Source organism: Triticum urartu, chromosome 1A, assembly GCF_056163025.1.
Source record: "Triticum urartu cultivar PI428250 chromosome 1A, HENAU_Tu73, whole genome shotgun sequence".
Lineage (NCBI taxonomy): Eukaryota > Viridiplantae > Streptophyta > Magnoliopsida > Poales > Poaceae > Triticum > Triticum urartu.
The window spans coordinates 98,266,161-98,288,378 of record NC_141873.1 but is presented as its reverse complement, the minus strand read 5'-3'; the positions used below and the strand labels follow the sequence as shown (position 1 = coordinate 98,288,378).

General features: G+C 39.7%; 3 protein-coding genes across 26 annotated transcripts in view; 2 read left to right on the top strand and 1 right to left on the bottom strand.

Moving 5' to 3' along the window:
• Positions 1-12,599, bottom strand: part of LOC147990228 (cyclin-B1-5-like) — a 29,218-nt gene extending 16,619 nt beyond the window's left edge. For 6 of the 7 annotated variants that reach the window (XR_015599248.1, XM_087514554.1, XM_087514540.1 and 3 more), the window contains exons 1-4: positions 11,340-11,519; positions 11,179-11,244; positions 9,855-9,977; positions 9,704-9,774 (exon numbers count right to left, since the gene is read on the bottom strand). Coding sequence is in view for 6 of the 7 variants with exons in the window: in XM_087514554.1 (XP_087370680.1) it covers positions 9,704-9,774; positions 9,855-9,931 (148 nt within the window). In the remaining variant the exon portion in view is untranslated. Of the gene's footprint in view, positions 1-9,703; positions 9,775-9,854; positions 9,978-11,178; positions 11,245-11,339; positions 11,520-12,451 lie in introns of those variants that run through there. The other variant, XM_087514548.1, reaches the window with a different exon arrangement.
• LOC147990229 (uncharacterized) lies at positions 179-4,867 on the top strand. Its single transcript, XM_087542774.1, has 4 exons — positions 179-215; positions 313-405; positions 511-1,431; positions 1,518-4,867. The coding sequence occupies exons 1-4, from the start codon at positions 188-190 to the stop codon at positions 4,865-4,867; spliced, it is 4,392 nt and encodes a 1,463-aa protein (XP_087398900.1). The 5' UTR covers positions 179-187.
• Positions 12,600-18,342: 5,743 nt separating the features above from the next.
• LOC125549453 (uncharacterized) lies at positions 18,343-21,997 on the top strand. Of its 18 annotated transcripts, XM_048712899.2 has the most exons (5): positions 18,343-18,817; positions 19,059-19,103; positions 19,182-19,228; positions 19,743-19,809; positions 20,314-20,768. In XM_048712899.2, the coding sequence occupies exons 1-4, from the start codon at positions 18,628-18,630 to the stop codon at positions 19,800-19,802; spliced, it is 342 nt and encodes a 113-aa protein (XP_048568856.1). In that variant the 5' UTR covers positions 18,343-18,627; the 3' UTR covers positions 19,803-19,809; positions 20,314-20,768. The 18 variants fall into 18 exon arrangements, 8 of the variants coding, with proteins under 8 accessions (XP_048568856.1, XP_048568853.2, XP_087370643.1 ...); XM_048712896.2 differs by lacking the exons at positions 19,743-19,809; positions 20,314-20,768 and adding an exon at positions 21,595-21,996; XM_087514517.1 differs by having other exon boundaries at positions 19,743-20,768.
• Positions 21,998-22,218: the final 221 nt, after the last annotated feature.

Sequence of the window (22,218 nt, the reverse complement as noted above, 5' to 3'; positions counted from 1 at the left end):
TCAACGAGCTAGTCAACTAGAGGCTTACTAGGGACATATTATGGTCTATGTATTCACACGTGTATTACGATTTCCGGATAATACAGTTATAGCATGAATAAAGGCAATTATCATGAACAAAGAAATATAATAATAATGCTTTTATTATTGCCTCTAGGGCATATTTCCAACAGACCCTCCCCCGGTCATGCCGAATTACGGTGTTTGCACCCCTGGTATGTAATCGATTTTCTTCTATTCTGATGCAACTTCTCAGCAACCTTATACTGACCGGATCAGGTCTTTGTCCCTGACTGTTCAACTATAATGCAGACGACATCAATGTGTTCCCAGAGCCCATCATGGGCGATGAGCCGACACCAGCCGAAATGATGGATGAGGAGTACTACTTGTATCGTGACCAAGGTATGGTCAAGTCTGTTTTAGGAAGGCTAGGATCTTCATTGTAGTTGTATATATATATATATGTCAATATTATTTTCATGATCATGTTTCAACGAATGCCTATAGGATCCGATAATGATGCATTCGAGGATGACGAGGAAGCTAGCATGACGTCTTTTATATCTGGCGAGGTTGATCCATTAGACTGTGTGTACACAAACATACCAGACCACACCCACATCCTGAAGCTCGACACAAACTGCAAACACTGCAAGGCCATAAAGTTTGTTTCTGAGACTGACAGATTCTGCTGTCGCAATGGACAGATCGAGCTTAAACAACCGGAACCAATCCCAGAGCTTATGAGGCTATGGTCCATCATGGATGCTGATTCCAGACATTTTCGTGAGAACATACGGTTCTTCAATGGGCATTTCGCCTTCACAACCCTTGGCGTCAGCCTTGATGAGAACTACACGAACATGAAGTCTGGGGTATACACATTCCGGGTACACGGAACCATCTATCACAATGTGCATTCGTTCGGGCCTAGCTCACATCCAGAACATCTGCAGTTGTACTTCTATGATGACGACCCAACCATAACCCATCGTAAGGCGGCCACACATCAATTAGATCAAGAGGTCGTGAAGAAGTTAGTAGACATACTTAAAGAGAACCCTTACTCCCAGCAATTTAGGAGTTTGGGTGCACACAAGGGGAACCTTGATGATTATAGGATAGACCTAAACACCGATAAGAGGCTTGATCAAAGAAAATATAATAGACCTTTGTCATCTGAGGTTGCTGCAATTTGGGTTGAGGGCAGCGAACTGGCAAAAAGGTTTGACCGTAGGATAACACTTTATGGTAACAACAACGAAAGGCATAGCATACGCGTGTCATCCAGAGCATATGACCCGTTGTCTTATCCCCTATTCTATCCAAGGGGCGAACTAGGTTGGCATCCGAAACTACCTAAACGTAATGTTCCTTGGGAGGCTGTACTACATCCTCAACTTGTCCAAGATGATGATGAGGATGCAGGTATGACATCTGTGTACCTTTTTGTTTCAATACATGAATTATTTCTAAAGGTAAGCATTGTTTTGATCATATACTATCGTGTGCAGAGGGAAATAACAGGTTGTGCGTCTCCGTCAGAGACTACTACTGTTATATGCTGCAGACACGGCCTGCAATCTTCAATCCCATACTCTGTGGAGCACGACTGCTGCAACAATGGGCTGTTGACATGTACGTTAAGATTGAGAGATGTCGATTGAGGTGGTACAGGAAGAACCAGACGCAGATTCGTGCCGACTTGTATAAAGGAGTGGTTGATGCCATCACTTCAGGGGAGACACGGGCAAGCGCTGTTGGGGTTAGAATAGTGCTCCCTGGTACATACCTTGGTGGCGACCGCGACATGAAGAAGAGACATATGGATGCCATGGCAATTGTCCATACATACGGGAAGCCAGACATCTTCCTCACCATGACTTGCAATCCTAAATGGGACGAGATAACAAACGAGTTGCTGCCTGGTCAGACGGCGCAAGACCGACCTGATATTGTGGCTCGTGTGTTCTATGGCAAACTAGAGCACATGAAGTACATGTTGTTCAAGAAGCATATCCTGGGTGTTGTAGTTGCTTACGTATACGTAGTCGAGTTCCAAAAAAGGGGCCTCCCCCACGCACATTTTTTGTTGATCATGGACTCAACATATAAGCTTATCGTCCCGGAACAGTATGACCGACTCATTTCCGCGGAGCTCCCAGACAAGCATAAGTATCCGGAATTGTATGCAATGGTGGTAAAGCATATGATGCACGGACCATGTGGTGCTCTCAACCCGAAGAATGTTTGCATGCAAGAAAACGGTTGCAAGTGCATATATCCACGGGCGTTCAATGAGAACACAGCACAGGGGAAGGACTCATACCCAGTGTATCGACGGAGAGACGATGGAAGACGTGCTAAGGTCAGAGGGAAGATGCTGGACAACAGATGGGTTGTGCCTTATAACCCATACCTACTGCGGATGTTCAATTGCCACATCAACGTTGAGGTCTGCTCTAGCATTAAGGCTGTGAAATATCTTTACAAGTACATTTACAAGGGCCATGATAAGGCTTCTTTCAGCATCGATCAGCCCGACGCTGATGGTAACATTGATGAGATCAAGAGGTACGTTGATGCTAGGTGGGTCACACCTCCGGAGGCTATGTGGAGGATATTTGGCTTCCCACTTTGCGCCAATTACCCGCCTGTCTTGCAGTTGCCCCTTCATCTCCCTAATATGCACAGGGTTGCGTTCAATGCGCAGGCTGACTTGAAGAATGTTGTAGCCTCCGAAAATGCTTCAAAATCCATGTTAACGGAGTATTTCAAGGCTAACCTGGAACACCCTTGGGCTAGGCATATATTGTACAAGGATTTTCCCGGAAGCTTTACGTGGCAGAAGAAAAATAAGTATTGGAAGCCGCGGGTCGAGCGTTTTCAAATTGGGCGCATAGTGTCAGCCAATCCTGCCGAGGGGGAGCGATACTACCTGCGGGTGTTGCTTAACCATGTTACGGGCAAAACATCCTTCGACGACTTGCTCACCGTGGATGGCGTGCTATGTGGGAGCTTTAGAGAGGCTGCTGAAAGGTTGGGACTCATCGAGGCAGACAACACGCTCGACGACTGTCTTAATGAGGCTGAGCAGTGGGCGATGCCATGTTCACTTAGGAGGCTCTTCGCAACCATCTTGGTTCACTGCGAGCCAGGCGATGTGCGTGGATTATGGGATCGGCACTTCGAGGCTATGTCAGATGACTATCGTCGATCACGCACGTCCACTGACGAGGTGGAGCAGATGGTGTTGCTTGACATTAGGGGAATGTTGCAGTCAATGGGTAAAGACATTGTTGATTTCGCTCTTCCAAACATAGATGATGCATTTGACCCTACAGAGGGCGAGGCAAGAGAGGTTATCGAGGAATCAACCGTTGAGTTTGACATGGATGACACAAAATTGGCATCTTCACTCAACATGGAGCAGAGGGCCGCATACGATGAGATACTAGGGGCTGTTGAACGCGGTGATGGGGGTGTTTTCTTTGTTGATGGCCCTGGAGGTACAGGTAAGACCTTCCTATATAGGGCGATGCTTGCCAAGGTGAGAAGTCAGGGCAAGATTGGTATTGCTACCGCGACGTCCGGCATCGCCGCTTCTATCATGCCTGGCGGCAGGACTGCCCACTCCAGGTTCAAGATCCCATTGAGTTGCGAGGATGGAGCCTCGTGCAGCTTCACCAAGCAGAGTGGGACCGCCAAGCTGCTACGGATGGCCTCCTTGATCATATGGGACGAGGCCAGCATGACAAAGCGACAAGCGGTTGAGGCATTGGATAATAGCATGCGCGACATAATGGGAATACGCGACCGACCCTTTGGAGGAAAGACTGTTGTTTTTGGCGGGGACTTTAGGCAGGTTCTTCCGGTCGTCAGAAGGGGGTCGCGGGGCCAGATAATTGATGCAACCCTCCGAAGCTCTCATCTATGGAAGGGCATGCGTCAGCTTCGGCTCATCACCAACATGAGGGCTCATAATGACACGTGGTTTGCCGATTACTTGCTAAGGGTCGGCAATGGCACTGAGGAAGCTGATGATCAAGGCAACATAGTACTCCCTGAAGATATTTGTCTGCTGTCTACAGGCGAGGTTGACGACCTGGATAAGCTTATTGAGCATGTATTTCCGAGTCTAGAGGACAACATGGCTGATTCGAGTTACATGACATCTCGAGCAATCCTTTCCACAACTAACGACAATGTAGACAAAATAAACATCCGCATGATAGAGCGTTTTCATGGAGATGAAGTAATCTACCATAGTTTTGATAGTGCGGAGGATGACCCATATGGGTACTATGCTCAGGAGTTTCTTAATGGATTGACTCCTAACGGGCTTCCTCCGCATGCTCTAAAACTAAAGCTGAACTGCCCTGTGATACTTCTAAGGAACATTGATCCAGCTAATGGGCTTTGTAATGGCACTAGGCTTGTTGTTAGAGGTTTTGAGAGGAACACCATTGATGCAGAAATCATGATTGGACAACACGCTGGCAAGAGGGTCTTCCTTCCTCGAATACCTCTCTGCCCATCTGAAAATGATATGTTTCCGTTCAAGTTTAAGAGAAAACAATTTCCTATAAGGCTTAGCTTTGCTATGACCATTAACAAGGCTCAAGGGCAGACCATCCCGATTGTTGGTGTCTACCTACCCAATCCCGTGTTCTCACATGGTCAGCTCTATGTTGCTTTGTCTCGAGCCACCGCGAAGAGAAACATAAAGATACTCATTCAGAAGGAGAAGCCGAAGGAGAAGACCAACAAGCATAAGGACAATCCAAAAAAGCGTAAAAGAACTAGCGTGTCCTTACTGACCTCGATGAAGAACATCGTCTACAAGGAAGTCCTTATAGGTTGAAGACCCGTTAATATCAAGGCAGGTTTTGTAATGACAGAGCAATTACTCATGCGATTGTCTAGACATGATGTAATTCGTTTTTCTACATGTATTTTTTAATATGTTATTTTGATAGCTGGAGGTATATTCGATCATCGCAAGATACGCACTGCAGTTCAATAATCAGCCGTCATATTGTCACCATCATCGCTGTTATGTTTTTTCTACTATTGTTGTTTTTATGTCAGTGTACATGTCACACAGCGTACTATTTAGTGTGTTAGCTGTAATCCAGATTTAATGATTGGCCTGCTAAATTCATTGCACATGCAAAGGGTCTTTTTTAATTAAGGCAAGTTATCGTACCTGTTCTTATTTATTTTGGTTATTTGATACTATGCTTGACTGTAAATTTACATATTATTCTGATATGTCACAACTAAAAGATTCAGAACGGTTTGAATTATAAGACCAACACACGAATAAGGGAAGTTTGTCCAACTTTTGAAATTATATTTTGCATATGTACTTTTAATAATTAATAAAGTGCGTGTAATCCCATTTTCTAATAAGTTTAAATACCCATTAGACTCTGTAGTTTGTGGCAATGCAAATGTCTGTTTGCTGAAGTGTGCAATTTTCGTCAAAAGTTATATTACCAGTACTTTCACCCAGCTATACTAATTAACTAACATTTCAATTCAAGTTACATATTATCCTTTAGGAATCTCTTTATAGCTTTTGATGAGAGCATGCAGTAGATTTATATGGAGCTCCAAGTCCATGATAAATAATTAAACCACAGCAACATGAAACTATGAAAGAAATTACTATAGTTATTTATATAAAGCCTAAAGGATAACATTGGAGGACTTTTTGATGGATTTTTTATGTTGCTAATACTTTGTGACCTGTTATTTAGCATGCAGGTTATTTTTTATTGGCATGTTTAAAACATAGCCTCAAACCAAAATTAGAAATAAATTAATTTTACAAGACGCAGACTTATTAATATATATCCAAAATATAAGATGCCGATGTCTAGATATAATTTCCAGAAACAAATAATATATTATCGGCATACTTAGTATTAATTACGGCATGTGATCATATCCGGTCTTTACAAAATGGCATGTTTAAAATTTTTCATTGTAATCTAATACTTGGTTGATCATGCAGAATCACAAACATGATTCCAGTGAATATATAGTAATTGTAATCATATTAGTTGATTCATTTTTTGATTTTGTAGTTATTGTTTCCTTATAAACATCTATAAAATCCTTCACCCTTTAAACAGCCAAACCCAAACCATACCGCTCTTGCACCCTTGCCACTACACCTATCTTTGACATGTCATCATCCAACAGCATCGATGGTGCTGATGATCATCAACAAGAACAAGAAGATAAGAAGGAGCTGCACCCTGATGAAGAACCGAGCAGAGATGGGAATGTTGGTGAGGGATCTGCACCGAGATGTAAGAAACTAAAGAAGAATGAGCATATCCTGCCTGTGCAATTCCCATCCATGCTTTCGTCGAACCATTTTTCTAACCTAATCCGACGTCGTGAGGTGCATCACATCCCTCATGCACATCTCCCCTCAGGCTGGGATATCCAGCGTAACACAGGGTCAAGTGCAGCGAGGAAAGACGTTTGGGGATCCAACAACTATGAGATTCTACAGGCACAGAAGCATACTAGCATGTTGGTGCAGGTTTTGATTGAACACATAAATCTTCTGACGAAGTTGGTCGAGAAGCTTATTCAAGAGAGGGACAAGAAGCCAGGACCAGCTGACAAGGACGAAGCATAAGCAAATTTACAGTAATGTTGACATGATAGATTGTTTCTTTTATCATCCCGTGTAACCCTTCGGACTTGAACAATAATAAAGTTTGCTTTTCAGTTCATTTATGGATGCTACGTGTGTCCTAACTATGCTCAATGACAATCTGATTTTCCCTTAATTCTTATTTATAATTCCCTGATTACGCTCTAATTTCTTAAACTAATTATACACGACGATAGCCTGACCAAAAAAACAGCTTAATTTCATAATATAATTTGTCACGCTAACTCTTAGCCGAAAGTCATAATCGTAGGCATGCACACTATCTCTCCCGTCTCTCTATCGGCACCTTCATTTGTACCTTCATTTGTCATTTAGACAGTCGTGATGAAAAATAATAAACTGGTTTCTCCCGTTGTGCTATTATATTATTTGATATAGATGATGATTGTAAAGTTATGTGTTAGGCATGATATATCATTTGTCCCATAGCTACGCACGGGCAGATACCTATATCAAAATTTTATATATCATCAAGTTAATGAAAAAAATTAATATATTATATTTAATTAATATATTTATGTGAATATAAGAAAGGTTAATAAATATCCATAAAAATGAAAGTATGTTTATCAAAGGCAAGTGATAAATCACATGCGTTTTCATAGGCAAGTGATCATAATTTTAATCGTACCGAATATCATGGACCGATTTTGTTATGTACGTTTCCTTGATTAATACATCCCGATTTAATAGGTTGCCGAATATTACATATCTGAATATAGATATTTCACCCATGGGGGCCTAGCCAGCCAAAATCGGATTTTCATCACTTTTTCATTTTCCCGCCGCCCACCATGCTTATATAAATAACCCCTGCTGCCCACTAATTGTCTGTACAGCAAAAGTCATCTCCTCCACGACGACCATGGTGATCTCATACGGATCGATCACATCTAAGAGGGTGGTGGCGCCGGCGCCAGCTCCTGTCACCAGTACACTCATCTCCCCTCCGATGAACAGGCAAGATATAATAATCTTTTCGTACGTCTATTTGCCATCACTATATAACGGTTTTTTCTATTTAAATCATCACCATTGTTTTGCAACTTGTTCTTTTATCTAAAAAGATGGATCACATGGGATACACTATAACATATTAATAGGCTTGGCCATCAAAACATCTATTGTCGGCTTGTTTTCATCTTGTATATTTGTTAAAACCAGATGTAGCAAGCACTAACACAATCACCTGAGTATATTACTATTTTATTAGCATTCATTTATATAGTTCCATAAGTTATTAGATTGATGGTGTGGCTGTAATCTCATTGGGGTTGTTTCTTATAACCACTGGGTACTGCATGTTTTCAAATCCATATTTATCCCATGTGCAATAGTACTGATTGCAAAGAATGCACCTGGACAGAACATGAATAATATGTATAAATTTCACATGATTAGTGTTTGGCCACTAGAATGTTATGCTGCTTGTCTGCTAAATTTTGTGATCCACATGGAAATGCATTTTACCTGATCCTTTTGTTTTTTTATACGCACAGGAACATCAATTTTCATCACGTCCAAATGGAACACATTTATCATAATTGCTGGATTATTCAAGCTAGGGTCGTGTGGAAGGCTCACATCAAAGAGAATGGAATGGGAAACTTGTACCTTCAGTGCATACTACTCGATCGGCATGTAAGAATACTTTATAGCCCATATATTGTAAATACAATTTTGATATACATGTTTATTTGCTCATTGTTGTTATGTGTCATGATAATATGCTAGGGAACAAAGATGGAAGCGATTGCATACAACAACCAGGCAATCCGTTTCAACATCGTTCTAGAAACCGGTAGGACCTATGATTTCAATCGCGTCGGTTTTAACCCCACAGAAATGCCAGATGGTCATTTCTGGTACCTAGCCATGGATTTTGTCGCCACGCTAAGTTCTACGACCGAGGTTACGATGTCGGCGCAGCAGATAACGTCGACAATTTGCCCACCGTGCTTTCCACAGTTCGTAGAAATATTTGAGCTACGGGACAAAACCATCACGGGTGCATCATTTAGTTTGTTGATTGTGCATATTAGTCCGTACAACTCATAGTCTCATTGTGATTTAAATTTTGCAGATGTGGTTGCTATCCTTGCCTATGTTGGTCAAATAGAATTTAAGTGGGATGCAATATATAGGCGCCGCGTCCCTTCTCTCGAGATTGGCCTCACGAACTTTCAGTAAGCGCCAATTATAATATGAGTTTATCATGTGCTTATTTATGCAATTCTATTTCTGCAATGATACTCACATTTGTATTTGTTTACAGACGACAGATAATTTTCTTACGTGTACGTGAAGAACACGTTGGGCCTAACTTCTGGCATTTGCAATGCACTGACAACCTGTTCGAGAAGTTTGCTGTAACTTATATACAGGTAAATCAGAGGCATCGTTGCTTGCAAACTATGATGGAGAGCACATTCTTCTTCTCTCCCAACATTAATTATGATCATCATTATCTACAAGGTAGGGTATGCGTTCTATTTTTAAGTTGTTTTGAATAGAATTTTTCTGTAATACTATGTCACTATATATAACACTTATTGTTTTCGTAGATATCCATGAAGCCAGTCTGACGACACTTGATGAAACACGTGCGTACGTCAATCGTGTTGTTCAAGGTAGGAACAATGGACGTCGGAAGTATCATAGCTGCAATTAGATCATCCTTGAGGGTTTTGGACGACTGACTATGTACTGATGCATAATCAAATGTCGCGAATAAATTTCTTCTACAGTTTTGTTATGGATTGAATACATAGAGTACAAGTCTGTCCCAGGATGTTCCGACAATTATTATTCTTTACCAACATTTTCCAATTATATTTGGTGAGGAAGAAAATTATTATAAAGTTACCCTAAGGGAGTCACATCTCATTCGAATATGATATAATTCAAAATATAATGTGTTCTATGTATGAACTATATTTAAACAGAATAGACATATGTGGTAAGTAAAATTGGAGCTAATATACAATTGGAGCAACATACCTATTTCCACTTGCTTAGGTACTGTCACTATGTAGCCCTCCACACCCCGAACAACTTCCCTTTGAAAAATGCTGGCAAAAGATGTCAATGTTTTAAATCCAAAGGAAACAATGTAGAAAGAAAAGAGACGATGAAATTGTGTTACTCATACTTTGGCAGCACGAGTGGATAAGTAAAGTTTTTCCAATCTCTGATGTAGTTTAACTTCTTACTCGTCTTTGAATGCATTATCAGAATTTAACTAGCCACCAGCCCCAAAGTGCTTAAACACTTCCTGCAACGGTATATACATGTTACAATATTATTTTACTCATACGAAAATTGGGAATTTATATGTTTTGATGCCACTGGCAGGGATATATATTAATTTTGTTATTATTTAAGTAGATACAATGTAAAATGTGTGGCCAGTTAAAGGTAATCTTGGCATGCAAATCAATGATAAGTTGATTAATTAATGAATACAATAACAATTTACCTATTTAGAAAGTTATAATTATTGACATCTTTTCTAATATATTAACAGGTTGGCATTTGATCTCGAAAGGAAATAGATCTGCACCATACAGTAATATATGGTGGGACTATAACAAGCCATGATTTCCTACCCAGTTATCCGGCGCATGGCCTATCTATATATGTTAACCTATGCCATCCCTCCTCCCCCTCCTTTCTCTCCCTTCGCCCATCACAGATAGCAAAATATCAAATTAGCCAGTCCTAGAGGAAAAATTCCAGAGGAGGATCAAGAAGGCGAGTTCATCTAGGTATGAAGATTTCTTGATCTGTATCTTCTCAAAAAGTATAATAGTTATTTTATTATGATCATGTCCTATTAGGTGAGCTACAACTGAAGAAAAATAGATTCATCATATATTCTGGACTGCATAGGCAAGCAAACTATTTTCATAGCCAAGCAAACTTCCACCAGAAAAACCCATCCTTTGGCAAAGATTACCAAAATAATTATTGTCATTAGATGACTCTAAGGACTTGTAGTGTCTCTAACTCATGAAGATATGGTCACATCATTGACCTCTGTTATTAGATGACTCTAATGTACAAGTGAAGATAAATAATATTATTTGGCATTAGATGCCTTATTGACTTGTAAGCACAATGCAAATTTCAGACATGAAGCTCACCACACACATGTACATATGTACTAAAAAACGAAACATGACAAAGCAGTAGACAAGAAGTTTTTATGGCAAACAGTAGACACTGAGTTTTGATAGCAAGCAGTAGATAAGAAATTTTTAGGTCAAGTAGTTTTACTTATAATTTGCCTTGACAACTCTATCCCCTCACCTCACATAATTGATATATATATGTGGTTCCTCAAAAATGAGTTGACATGTATGCCCAACTTGATTGTAAGTGTCCAGGATTTCCTTGTAGCACCAAAAACATAGCTCAATATATATTGAATCCAACAACACTGAAGCTAAGCAAACTATTTTCAGAAACAATACCTTGACTATCAAAAGTTGGCACATCGATGAGCTTTCAACAAAGTTTTCTTCTAGCAACTACTCCTACTGCACAATAAAGTTTAGTCAAAATCAATGTGAGTAAATGAGCGTATCATACCTATGTACATAAAATGCATACATATTGTGCTGCTTTTACTTACTTTGATTGCTTGGTTGTGTGGGTTGTTCTGCTTACTTTGCACTGCCAAGAAGCAGCCTGTCCAATAAGCATAGTCTCCAAGTTGTCTCCAAGTTCACGAACAAAAGTGCATGAAACCACAAAAAACATCAACAACATGAAGAAATTAGTTTAAGCTCAACTCCAACAAATATAGTTTTCATCTTCTAACTGACCATATAATAGTACAATATATCACAACAAGAAGAAGCAAAAGTGACTTTATTAAACATGTTTAAACTACCTTTAGCTTATCATGGTTAAATACCATGATCCCAGTTCGGCCCAATTTGTGTATAGTTAGCACAAATTCAATATGGGGTGGTAAGACACAAAATTCTTTCCAGTAATTGAAAGAAAGATCTAATAGTGACTATTTCATGATTAAAATGACAGCTTCATAACCAGATGACTATTGACATCATAGCACTGTCTGCTATTTAGTTTATTATATTTCCATAAAGTGCGGCTGGAATAAATGGGTCTCCTAATAACATTAAGAAACCAAAAATACTAAGTAAAAAAACTGGGCCATAACTTGTGCACTAGCCCAAGCCCAGCTATCATTAAAAGATTGGTGATGTTAGCTTAACTAAAACCAAAAGCAATATATAAATAATACTGTAGGATTTAAGCAAGGCACATTGTTGTGGACTCGAACCAATCCACTTGTTTGTATGAAATCCAGAGAAGATTGTTTCAGAAAAGTATAAATAATACTGTAGGATTTAAGCAAGGTGCACTATCAATTCATAAACAGTACCCAGATGCCTACTAAAATTAAACTGGATCAACAAATCATCCAGCAAAAATCCCTGAACATTACACCTTTTCATCATTCGCCAATTCAATTATGAAAAAACAAATCATCAATCAATGATATGAAATAGTAGCACTATGCTGATGGAGCAAGTGCAAAAGATACCCAACACTCCACACGGCAACACTCGATCTGTTGTCTCAAATCCCTCTCTCTTCTCCTAAAGCTAACTTTCTAGCAGTACACGATCACGTAGCTAGCCCTAAACTACAGCAAACCGCGGACCTACGGCCATTAGTGGGGACGGAGGACGGGGGAGGGGCTGTTTGTCTCACCTTGCCACGGAAGTGGGGATGGGTTGCGGAAGACGGCGGAGTGGTAGACCACCGTGACTGCACCTCGTGGTGTTGCTTCTTGCCGGCGATGAAGACGACAGGATGCACCACTTTGGCCATGGCTTGGCCGTCGGGGAGCCGCCTCGAAACAGAAGGCGAGGACGAGATCAGGCCAGGGATTCCACAAATGGAAGAAGTAGAGGAGGAAATGGTTCGGACGCGCGTACCGTAGCTAATGTCGTTGCAGATCGATGCACCCCACCTCGGTTCGACCTTGACATCGCCGGAGACCAGCAACATGGCGGATCTGAACGGACCGCCACCGGATCCAGCACCCGCGCATGTGCGATGAAGCTCTATGCGTGCGTCCCCTCAGCCACACACGGCTCGCCGGAGATGCAGCTGTCGCCGGGCGGAGTCTTGGTGGTTGCGTTCTCGGCGAGGTGCGCGGTGATGCGTCGGGGGTGAGGTGAGAGGGCGATAGGTTGCCACTGATTGGAGAGGAGAGGGCCTGATGCGGCGGTCGCCGGGCGGAGCCGCGCGGACGCCAGCCCGTGGATGCACGCGGCGACGCGACGGCGGAGGGAAAACTGGGGCGACGAGGGAGTGAGTGGAGGGGAGAGGAGCGAGTGGAGGGGAGTGGAGCGGAGGGATTGGATAAGGTGGGCGGCGGGGTAGGTGGAGAGGCGGGGAGGTGGGCCGAGGGGCGGGTAGGTGGAACGCCAAGCGCGGCCGCAGCGGGGGAGGTGGGCCGTCGCGCGGCGGGCGGCTGGGCACGCAAAGGCTTCGTCCCGACTCGGCCGGCCCAAAATATTTTCCTTTTTATTTTATTTTTCTTTCTTTTCTGCTTCATCACCTTATTTCTCTCTTGAAAACATGAATGCTTTTGAAAGTAGATAGCAAAAATGAAAAAGCAAACAAATTTTCCAAACCTATTTTTTTTATGAATTTTGAGAAAAAACTTTTTAACAAATAAAAAAAATTATAAATTTGAAAGGTTTTTTGACCACAAACAGTTTATAAATATTTCAAAAACATTGGAAAATGACATCCTTATTTTTTAAAATGAACAATTTCGGAAGTGTGAACAGTTCTTTAGAAGCACAAACATTTTTTGAATATTAAGAACAAACTTTGAAAATCGTAACCATTTTAAAAAGTCCATAATATTTTCATAAACGTGAACAAGTTTTTAAGATATTAACATTGTATTGAATTTGAGAACTAATTTCAATAAAAAATAACTATTTTTTAAAATCCAAGTCAATTTTTGAAAAGTCAGAACCTTTATAGGTAAATCCATAAAAAATTTCTAAAAAGCAATTAAATTTTTTCGAATTTGAGGAAGAATTTTTGAAAATACCTAACATTTTTTGATAATATACATCAGTTTTATTTTAAAAACAATAACACCTGCATAATTTGAAAAAAACATTATGAATAATCAAAATATCAAGAACATTTATGTAAAAAGCAAAAATATTTTTCAAATATCATGAACATTTTTTGAAAACTATGAAAAAAAATTAGGAACATGGCGTATGACATTTATTTAAACAACATATATTTCTAATAATATGAAATTGGTTTTATTTTTTGCATACCAATAAGTTGTGTTACAAATATTTTTTATTAGGAAATATAATATAAAATAAATTTGGCTTCTCATAATATTTATTTAAACAACATTTTTGCATACGAATAAGTTGTGTTACATATAATTATAATAATATCAAAATGGTTTATTATATACTACATATAATAATATGATGCAGTAGGAAATATCATTTATATTTCATCATATATAATTCATCATGGTATTCTTGTTATTAATGCTGGGATGATTTTGTTTGTAATTTTTTTTGTACCTCACAAAATGATATTAAACAAAAAATCGTAATTATTGATTTGTAAATAAACAAAATTCTATATATATAAACCTGGTTCATGAAAATAAATATTTTTATGCTTGTTACATATATTAAGGGTATCACAAAAAAATATAGATGAAACAAATAAACTTTGTTAATGTTGGGTTGTTTGTTTTAGTTTCTGTTTGTCAATTTTCCGTAGCCTATCATTTAATTTAAAATAGTTTAAGCAATTTTAAACGCCTACTAACTTATATGAACATTATAGATTTTTGTTTTCCCCAAATTGTTCTGCTTGTAAAATGATTTAACAAGCATTGTTTTCTAATATAACCAAATGCTTTTCTTATTATCAGATAAAACAGTTGTTTTGTATTATATATTATATATAGTTTTATGATGTAGTAAAAAATATTAAATATATTTTAGCATAGATATAAATTGATGGGTTCCGACATACGCACGGATGCAACGATGACAGACCGCACTGAAACACTGCGAGAAGAGGTGCATATAGCTAACCTTACTCTGTATCTATGTTATATACGATAAAATGAATGGTGTATTTATATTTTTGTTTTTTCAGGATATAGTATACATGGATATGGACTCTGGAGATGCACGGAAAGAATCCATTGAGGGTTCAGATGCAATGTCGCTGCAAGGGGCCGGAAATTCACAACATAATCACGTTAAAAGAGGTTATATCTCATAATAAACCAAAAAAGGATGCTAATTTACATGTTATCCCACAAGGTATTTTTTTATATTATTATCAACATTTATTTGTGATATTGTCTTTTGTATTCAACTAATTTGGCTTTTATTGTTTAATAAGCTAGCTCACTTTTTTATGAATTTCATAGACTATGTTGTACCCCTAGAGATATTACAGTCATCGAATCAATCAAGTCTGCCCCTAAGAATACCCAGTTTGTGGATATTGGAGATGCCATGTTAGCAACTGACGATTTGGAATGCCTTATTAAAAATGACATGTTCTTACATGATGGTGTAAGACCAATTGCACAATCTTTGTAATTAGTTGATTATATATAATATCATAATGTATAAATATAATTTAAATATTGTTTGCAGGTGATAAATACTTACATATATTGCATGCTTGCTCATGAGAATTTACAAGACAGGGCGGGTGAAAAGGTACACATTATTAGCACGTTTGTATCCGGCTAGATAAAAGAAGACAGGGAAAGAGACATAGACCCATCAAAATATCGTCGCATCGTGCGTCATGTTAATAGTTATCTACAACAAAATATGGTTAGTTTTTGTCTCGTAATCCATGCATATAATTATGGATTGTTTTTATTTAGTTCATATGTTTAATGATTTATTAATAACTATATCTAATTGTGACTGTGACTTGTATCTTATTTACACCAGTTGTTCATTCCGATTAACATGCCGGGCTACCATTGGTATCTAGCAGTTGCCAACGCCAAACAACGAGAGATCCAAGTATTGGACTCACTTGGTGAGAATGTCAAACGCAATGACCTTTCTACTACGGTAACTATCTATTTCTTTTCTCATCTTAGCATTTATTTTGTTTAACTTTATCCTTAACATTTTTCGTATATACATAAAAGTTATTAGGACTCGAGAAATGGCTGAAACTTGCAGAGCATAGTCCGGAGTTTATCAAAGGTCATAAGTGGCCTGATCTCAATGTTACAAAATGGACGGTTGTAGAGCAAATTCAGGAGGCAATACAAACCGATGGGTAAGCAGTTGTTTCAATACTTTGTTTTTAGATTCATCTGTGTGATATTCTAAAGCATTATTTTATAATAATATTATAGCGTATCATGTGGATTGTTTATGCTAAATTATATGGAATACTGGACACCACATGGACTGTCAGACCAGTTTACGCAGGTATTTAGGTTTTATACATTATCTCATAATGTTTTATCAAAATATCTTATAATTTTTTTTCAATTTTTTTTGTAGGAGGATATGAAACATTTTCGACAAAAATTAGCAATTATTTTGCTCGATTCAGAGCTTAATAAGTTAAAAGGATGTCCCGTGTACCATCAACCTCTTAGCGAAGAAACTTGTCTGCTCCATGCTAATTCTGATCTTGAGATCCTGGATAATCCATCTGACGTTGTCGAAGAGAAACGTCCCGCCCCAATCACTATCATTCCCACGGACCAACGTGAAATACTTGCCGGCCTCTGTAGCTACATCATGTCGATCAATGATGCTGGATGTTTGGAGTAAGTATCATGTATCAATATTTAATATGCGGATGTATATTATTGTTCTTCTTACCATCCAAATTACAGGAAGGTGTGGGTCCGGAGCTCCACACCCGATCCAATGAGTTTAAGTCTTAAGAAACTTCAGTGCATACTTAACATGGAGCAACTCATGGACAATGATTGCTTCAACACCGCCGTGCTTATGCTGGCATGTGACGAGGGAGTATTGTTCACAGACCCTCCTATACACTACATGGATCTACGATTTTGTATAAGTTACCATAACTCTTCATTCTAGGTGCCATTAGTATCAACATGTTGAAACAATATTTTTTTTCTTCTACTTAGTCCATGCTGCTAGATTCAACACGAGGTCAGAAGTTTTGTGAGAAGGAAACTATCCAGACGTTGGCAACATTATTTGATAGCTGGTCTGGGATGGAGACCGACATCTCATCTTGCAATAAGGTAAATAAAATATTTTGACCATTGTTATCATAGTTTGTTTTTGTTTCTAATAGCTCCACTTGTAGATTTATCTTTCCTATGCATCCATCGGCCGATACATCCTGTACATCATCGACAAAGAGGCACGTCGTCTACATATTATGGATCCTATTCAATCATCACAATTGTCAGAGGATAAAAACTTGAGGCATTCACTGAAATTAAAAAGTTTTTCAAGAGATTTCAAAGAAGCACTCGAAATAAAGCTGCCTGGGTGGAATTCTGATATATCTAAATGGCATCGTTTGTTTCCGGCCGGTGTTCCATCGAGTATAGACGGGTAATGAATTCATAATAAGAATATTTACTTTTCGTATCATTATATTATTTATAATATTAATTGAAAGTTTTCCAGGAATGTGTCTGGCTATTTTGTTTTTCATTTTATGCTCTGGTGGAATGGTAAAGAATTGGTCAAGCCGTTTGCGCGGTGAGTATTGTGGGTTACATTTTTTAAGACCTTCTCTGTGATTTTTTCATACTAACTACATTTATTTTTTCTGCAGGATGGGTATGAATTGAGGAAGCAATTTTTATTATACTTGCTAAAACATCGCGGGAATGAAGCTAGAGGAAACTTTCCTGATATTGTGAAAGAATTTCTTAAGCGCATCATCTGGATATTTTTTTTTGTAATAGATGTTAAGTTGTAACATCACTCAGCTTGTTACATTGCAATAATGGACTTCAGTTTGTGTTATATTGTTTGTATGTGTGCATTTTAACATGTAACTCTGATAAACTATTTCAAGAGCCCGTGGCAACGCACGGGCACTCTACTAGTAGAGATAATGGAGCAGTTGGTAGTCTCCGTCGGTTAATTTTCGTCCCACCTATCATGGTTTTTTTTTGTCCCACATTCGCTGGATTTTTTCGTAGATTTTTTTTCGTCCCCTCCCCACTTCATCGGTTTATATATCAGGTAATAATTCTTGCGCTTTCTTTGATAGATGCTCATTTAATTCTTAGGTAATTAAGGATTCAACAATCACATCATGATTTGCTTACCTTCTTACGTGAGATCACCTTCCCACATTTTAATTTCTTTCTCCTTCTCAACTAAAATCGAATCGCATCCGATCCTCTTCCCATTTATTCATGCTTACTTTGGTAAGTGTCGATTGAATTCAATCATGTAATATTTGGTAATTAGGAGTAGGGATTACGCAGTCCGTACATGGTTTCGTTCGCTCGCAGCCCACCCACCGATCGAGGGAATCGATCACACCACCCCACCCCACCGATTTTCCCCCCATACAATCTGTTTTTTCCTCCCATCGTGTACCCTCTCCCCTCCCCCGACCGGTTTTAACCCCCGCATCACGCTGCAAAAACAAGCACGTATCACCAATTCCCCATCGCTGCCCAGCCGCCGCACATCTCCCCGACCCAGCCGCCGCGCCCTTTCTCCCTCCCTCTGCCTCCTCATGTTCCCTCGCCTCGACTATCATTCGGATGGCGACCCCCGCCTCGGCAGGGACCCATCGCGCCGGCACCTTCGCTGCGATCCTCGCCGTCGTTGTGGTGTTCGCCCTCGCGCCGGGGGCTATCCTGCTGGGCAGGAATGGAGTGGTCTGCTACATCCAGCGATAGTGCCGCCAACCGACACGGAGTCACAATGGCGTGGTTGTGGGATTACTCCGTCGTGGCCACCATCACGGGACCAGGATTCCTTGGGTCGCTGCCTCCGCCGCCTCCGCTGACCTCTGAGACCGCCACCTCCGCCGCCGCCCACCGCCATCGCGAAACCCCAGGTGAGGGCAGGACTTGAGGGAGGGCGTGGTTGTTGGAGGACGCCGCCGCCGCCATCGCGGAACAGTAGGGTCAGGGGGTGGTCTGCGGTCAGTGAGGACCGGCAAGGCCGTGTCAATCGTTCCCTACATCACGGAACATCACAGATATTTACATTCTGTTCGTTTTGTGGAGTTTTCTGTTCATTTCTGTATTTCCTGATCGTTTGTATGCTTCACCTGTCCTGAACATCGTTTCTTGCAGCGAGGAGCGGCGCAAGGCCATGCCCTACATCACCGAACATCACAGGTATTTATGTTCTGGTCATTTTTCTATATTTTTCTGATCGTTTGTATGCTTCACCTATCCTGAATCATAGGTACATAGGTATACAGATACAATGTGAGGGCGCTGGACGCAGGGACCTCTGCCAGGTACGCAATGTTGTGTGATGAAAGACCGTCTTGCTCGATTGATCCATTGAGTTTGTATGTTTATTAAAAAAAAATTGTACATTGCGCGTGATCGGTTGTTAATTTTATCTACACCTGTAAAATGTGTGTTGTATTACTCATCATTACCACTATTTATGAACTCTCTATTTGAACTATGAGGAATCATTGAACTATTTGGTATGGATTAAGAATTTAAGATGATTGTGTTCGTATTGATGCTTCTGTGCTAAAGTGCCTGCAGGCAATAGGAAATGTTATGTTTTCTCGATTCTTACTATGGTTAAACTTGCGGTGTATTTTCAGATATTGTTATGTAGTCTGCTTTGCACCGCATTTATGGAGCTGGATTATTTACCTGTTTTCGTTAGCTTATGCAAGTTCGTTTGGTGAAGAAGATAGTTTTGCAGTTCGTTTTGTCGATGTGATTCTGTAAACTATGTATTGCACCTCGTATTGGGAACTTTCACTTAGATTGATCATTGGTTCTAAACAGGTGGTCATCGGGCATGAATTGTTTATCGTAGTTGAGGTTGCACATAGAATGCGGAAATAGATCACGGGTACAGTATTCAGGTTTTCTGAATTTTACTGCGGTTGATGGTGCTTTTCCAGTATATTACAATGTTTATGGTTTAATCATAAAGTGTTGAGATACTAGACAGACGAGAGATACATAATCAGGTTGTGGACTAATCTTAGTCTAAACCCAGGTTTAAATATTGTTCAGAATATAGTGGAATAGTATGCCAGATCGTCAGGTCTGAGGAATCATGATTCTGAATTTACCAAAAGAATTCGATGGCTTAGCTGAAATGGCTCGACCAAACAGAAAGTATACCTTAATGGAGGATCTTGTGTTTTTTAAGGAACACTTGTGACCTTTCCTAGCTATATCAGCTAGGGATTGGTTACGAGCATATCTGAAATCATAATAGAAAACTGACAAGATGTGTTGAGGATATTTTTCCTACTACGCATGAGTAGTCTTTGCTACTAGCACTTTTAGCAGTGGAATGGATTTGGTTGTGAACACAGTCTGATCCACCCAAATCTCACTTTGCCAGCCTGACCATGCACCTGTGAAGCTTTTGTTCGAGATGGACGAGCGAAGGGCATACGAACGACCGCCAAATTGTGGCAGAGGACGTGAGTGGCCAGGATCGTTGCGAGCTGGGTGGATGCAGGCATGGTGAAGTGTGTTGGCAGAGCAGATAAGGGAAGCTGGGCAGGGAACCAGCAGAGTGGCAGGCGTTGCAACGGAGTTTGGAGGACGGATCATGGTGGGAGGTGGGGCAACACGGGTCTTGGCCTCTTGGGTCTGAAGAGTTATTTTCTCAACTGTTTTTGGATATAGTTTTCTCAACGGCTCTGTCTGCAAGGGGCATGTTGGAGAAGCTAGGAGCAAGGATTTTGTAGTAGAGATATGGTCTGGGATGGAAACATATTTGGGAGATATGTTGCTGGGAGCAAAAAAATTGTACTTGTCAGTTTCCTTTTATCTCTTTCTCTCCCTGCCTCATTGCACTTACATGTGATTTTAGCTTATGTCCATGCACAAATTTTATCCAGAAACCAAAGATTAAAATCACGGGTGAAATCTAAGGTATCACGGATCTGAAACCGCCCCCCGATTTGCATGGCTCAGTAAATAGCGGGAGATCAGGCGATTGCACCATTATTTCCTTAATCGTCGCTGCAAAAATCCCGGCCGCGATTCCCTCTCGCCCGCGATTTTAATCTTTGCCAGAAACCAAAAAGAAGAAAATGTTTAAACCTGTTGTTGGCATCTTAGAAGCTCGACCATATGGACTAGCTTTTGTCGATTAAAAACATACAAGTAGTTCTTGTAAGATACTTTCATCTATTCTCTAATTTACTTGCAGTATGAATTTTTCACCGAATTGGCTTTTGGAGAAAATGCTTGCTTGAGAATTTAAGACTTGAATGCTGGAATGACAGATTATGAGATACCGAGAAAGGAAATATTGCCTTTAGTGTGTTCATTTAATGAAGCGATTGGCCTCATTCGCAAATAATAAATAAAAATGAAGTTATTGGCCTCTTTTCTATTTGTTGCCCCATTTTTATACTGACATTGGGCATTTAGATACAACTAAAGGTGTTTTTGTTTGTTTTTTAAGAAATTTTATAATTTGTACTCCCTCCTTCCATCTATATAGGGCCTAACGCGTTTTTCAAGACCGTTATTGACTATTGATAAGATTAATAACACATGACATGTATAATATGAAAATTATATCATTAAAAGCTCCTTTCACATACGAACTTGACGGTAATGCTTTGTGTAAGTTGCATGTCATATATTATTACTCTAACATTTGCAGAAATCAGTCGACGCCATTTCCCAGGTCATGCTCCCAGCCTGCACCAAAAATTCATCCACCGACGAGTGGGATTGATATGCAGTAGGACGTCCATGTCAAGCATTCTCGGGATAAATAGCCTATGAAGTCAAGACCCTAGATATGGCCAAACTTCTGTCCAGGCCGCATGGTGGAGAGAGGTAGAGCCGTGAAGAAGGTTTTGTGATTTATTTTTTGTTCTTTTTGTGGATTTGGGTGTGCTTGTAGTGGTGTAATCAAAATTAAAGAAGGTTTATTGATTTTCTCAATAGTTTTTTTTATAACATGAAGGATTATAAATATCCCTATGGTTTTGTGATTTTTTTATAAGTGAAGTTGATTTTTTATGTAATTAAACCCTACAAGGAGATGATGTAATCAAAATAATGAGCATCATCTCCCTATGGTTTGTAATCAAAATCAACTTGTTATAAAAAAATCACAAAATTAAACAAGTTTATCCCTATTGAGCAAATAATTAGCATCATCTCCTTGTAGGATGTGCTTGTAGTGGTGTAATAAATAAATCTCCTTCTAACCATAGGGATATTTATTTATTTTCTCAATAGTTTTTTTATGTACCATGCTATTTATGCTATTCAGACT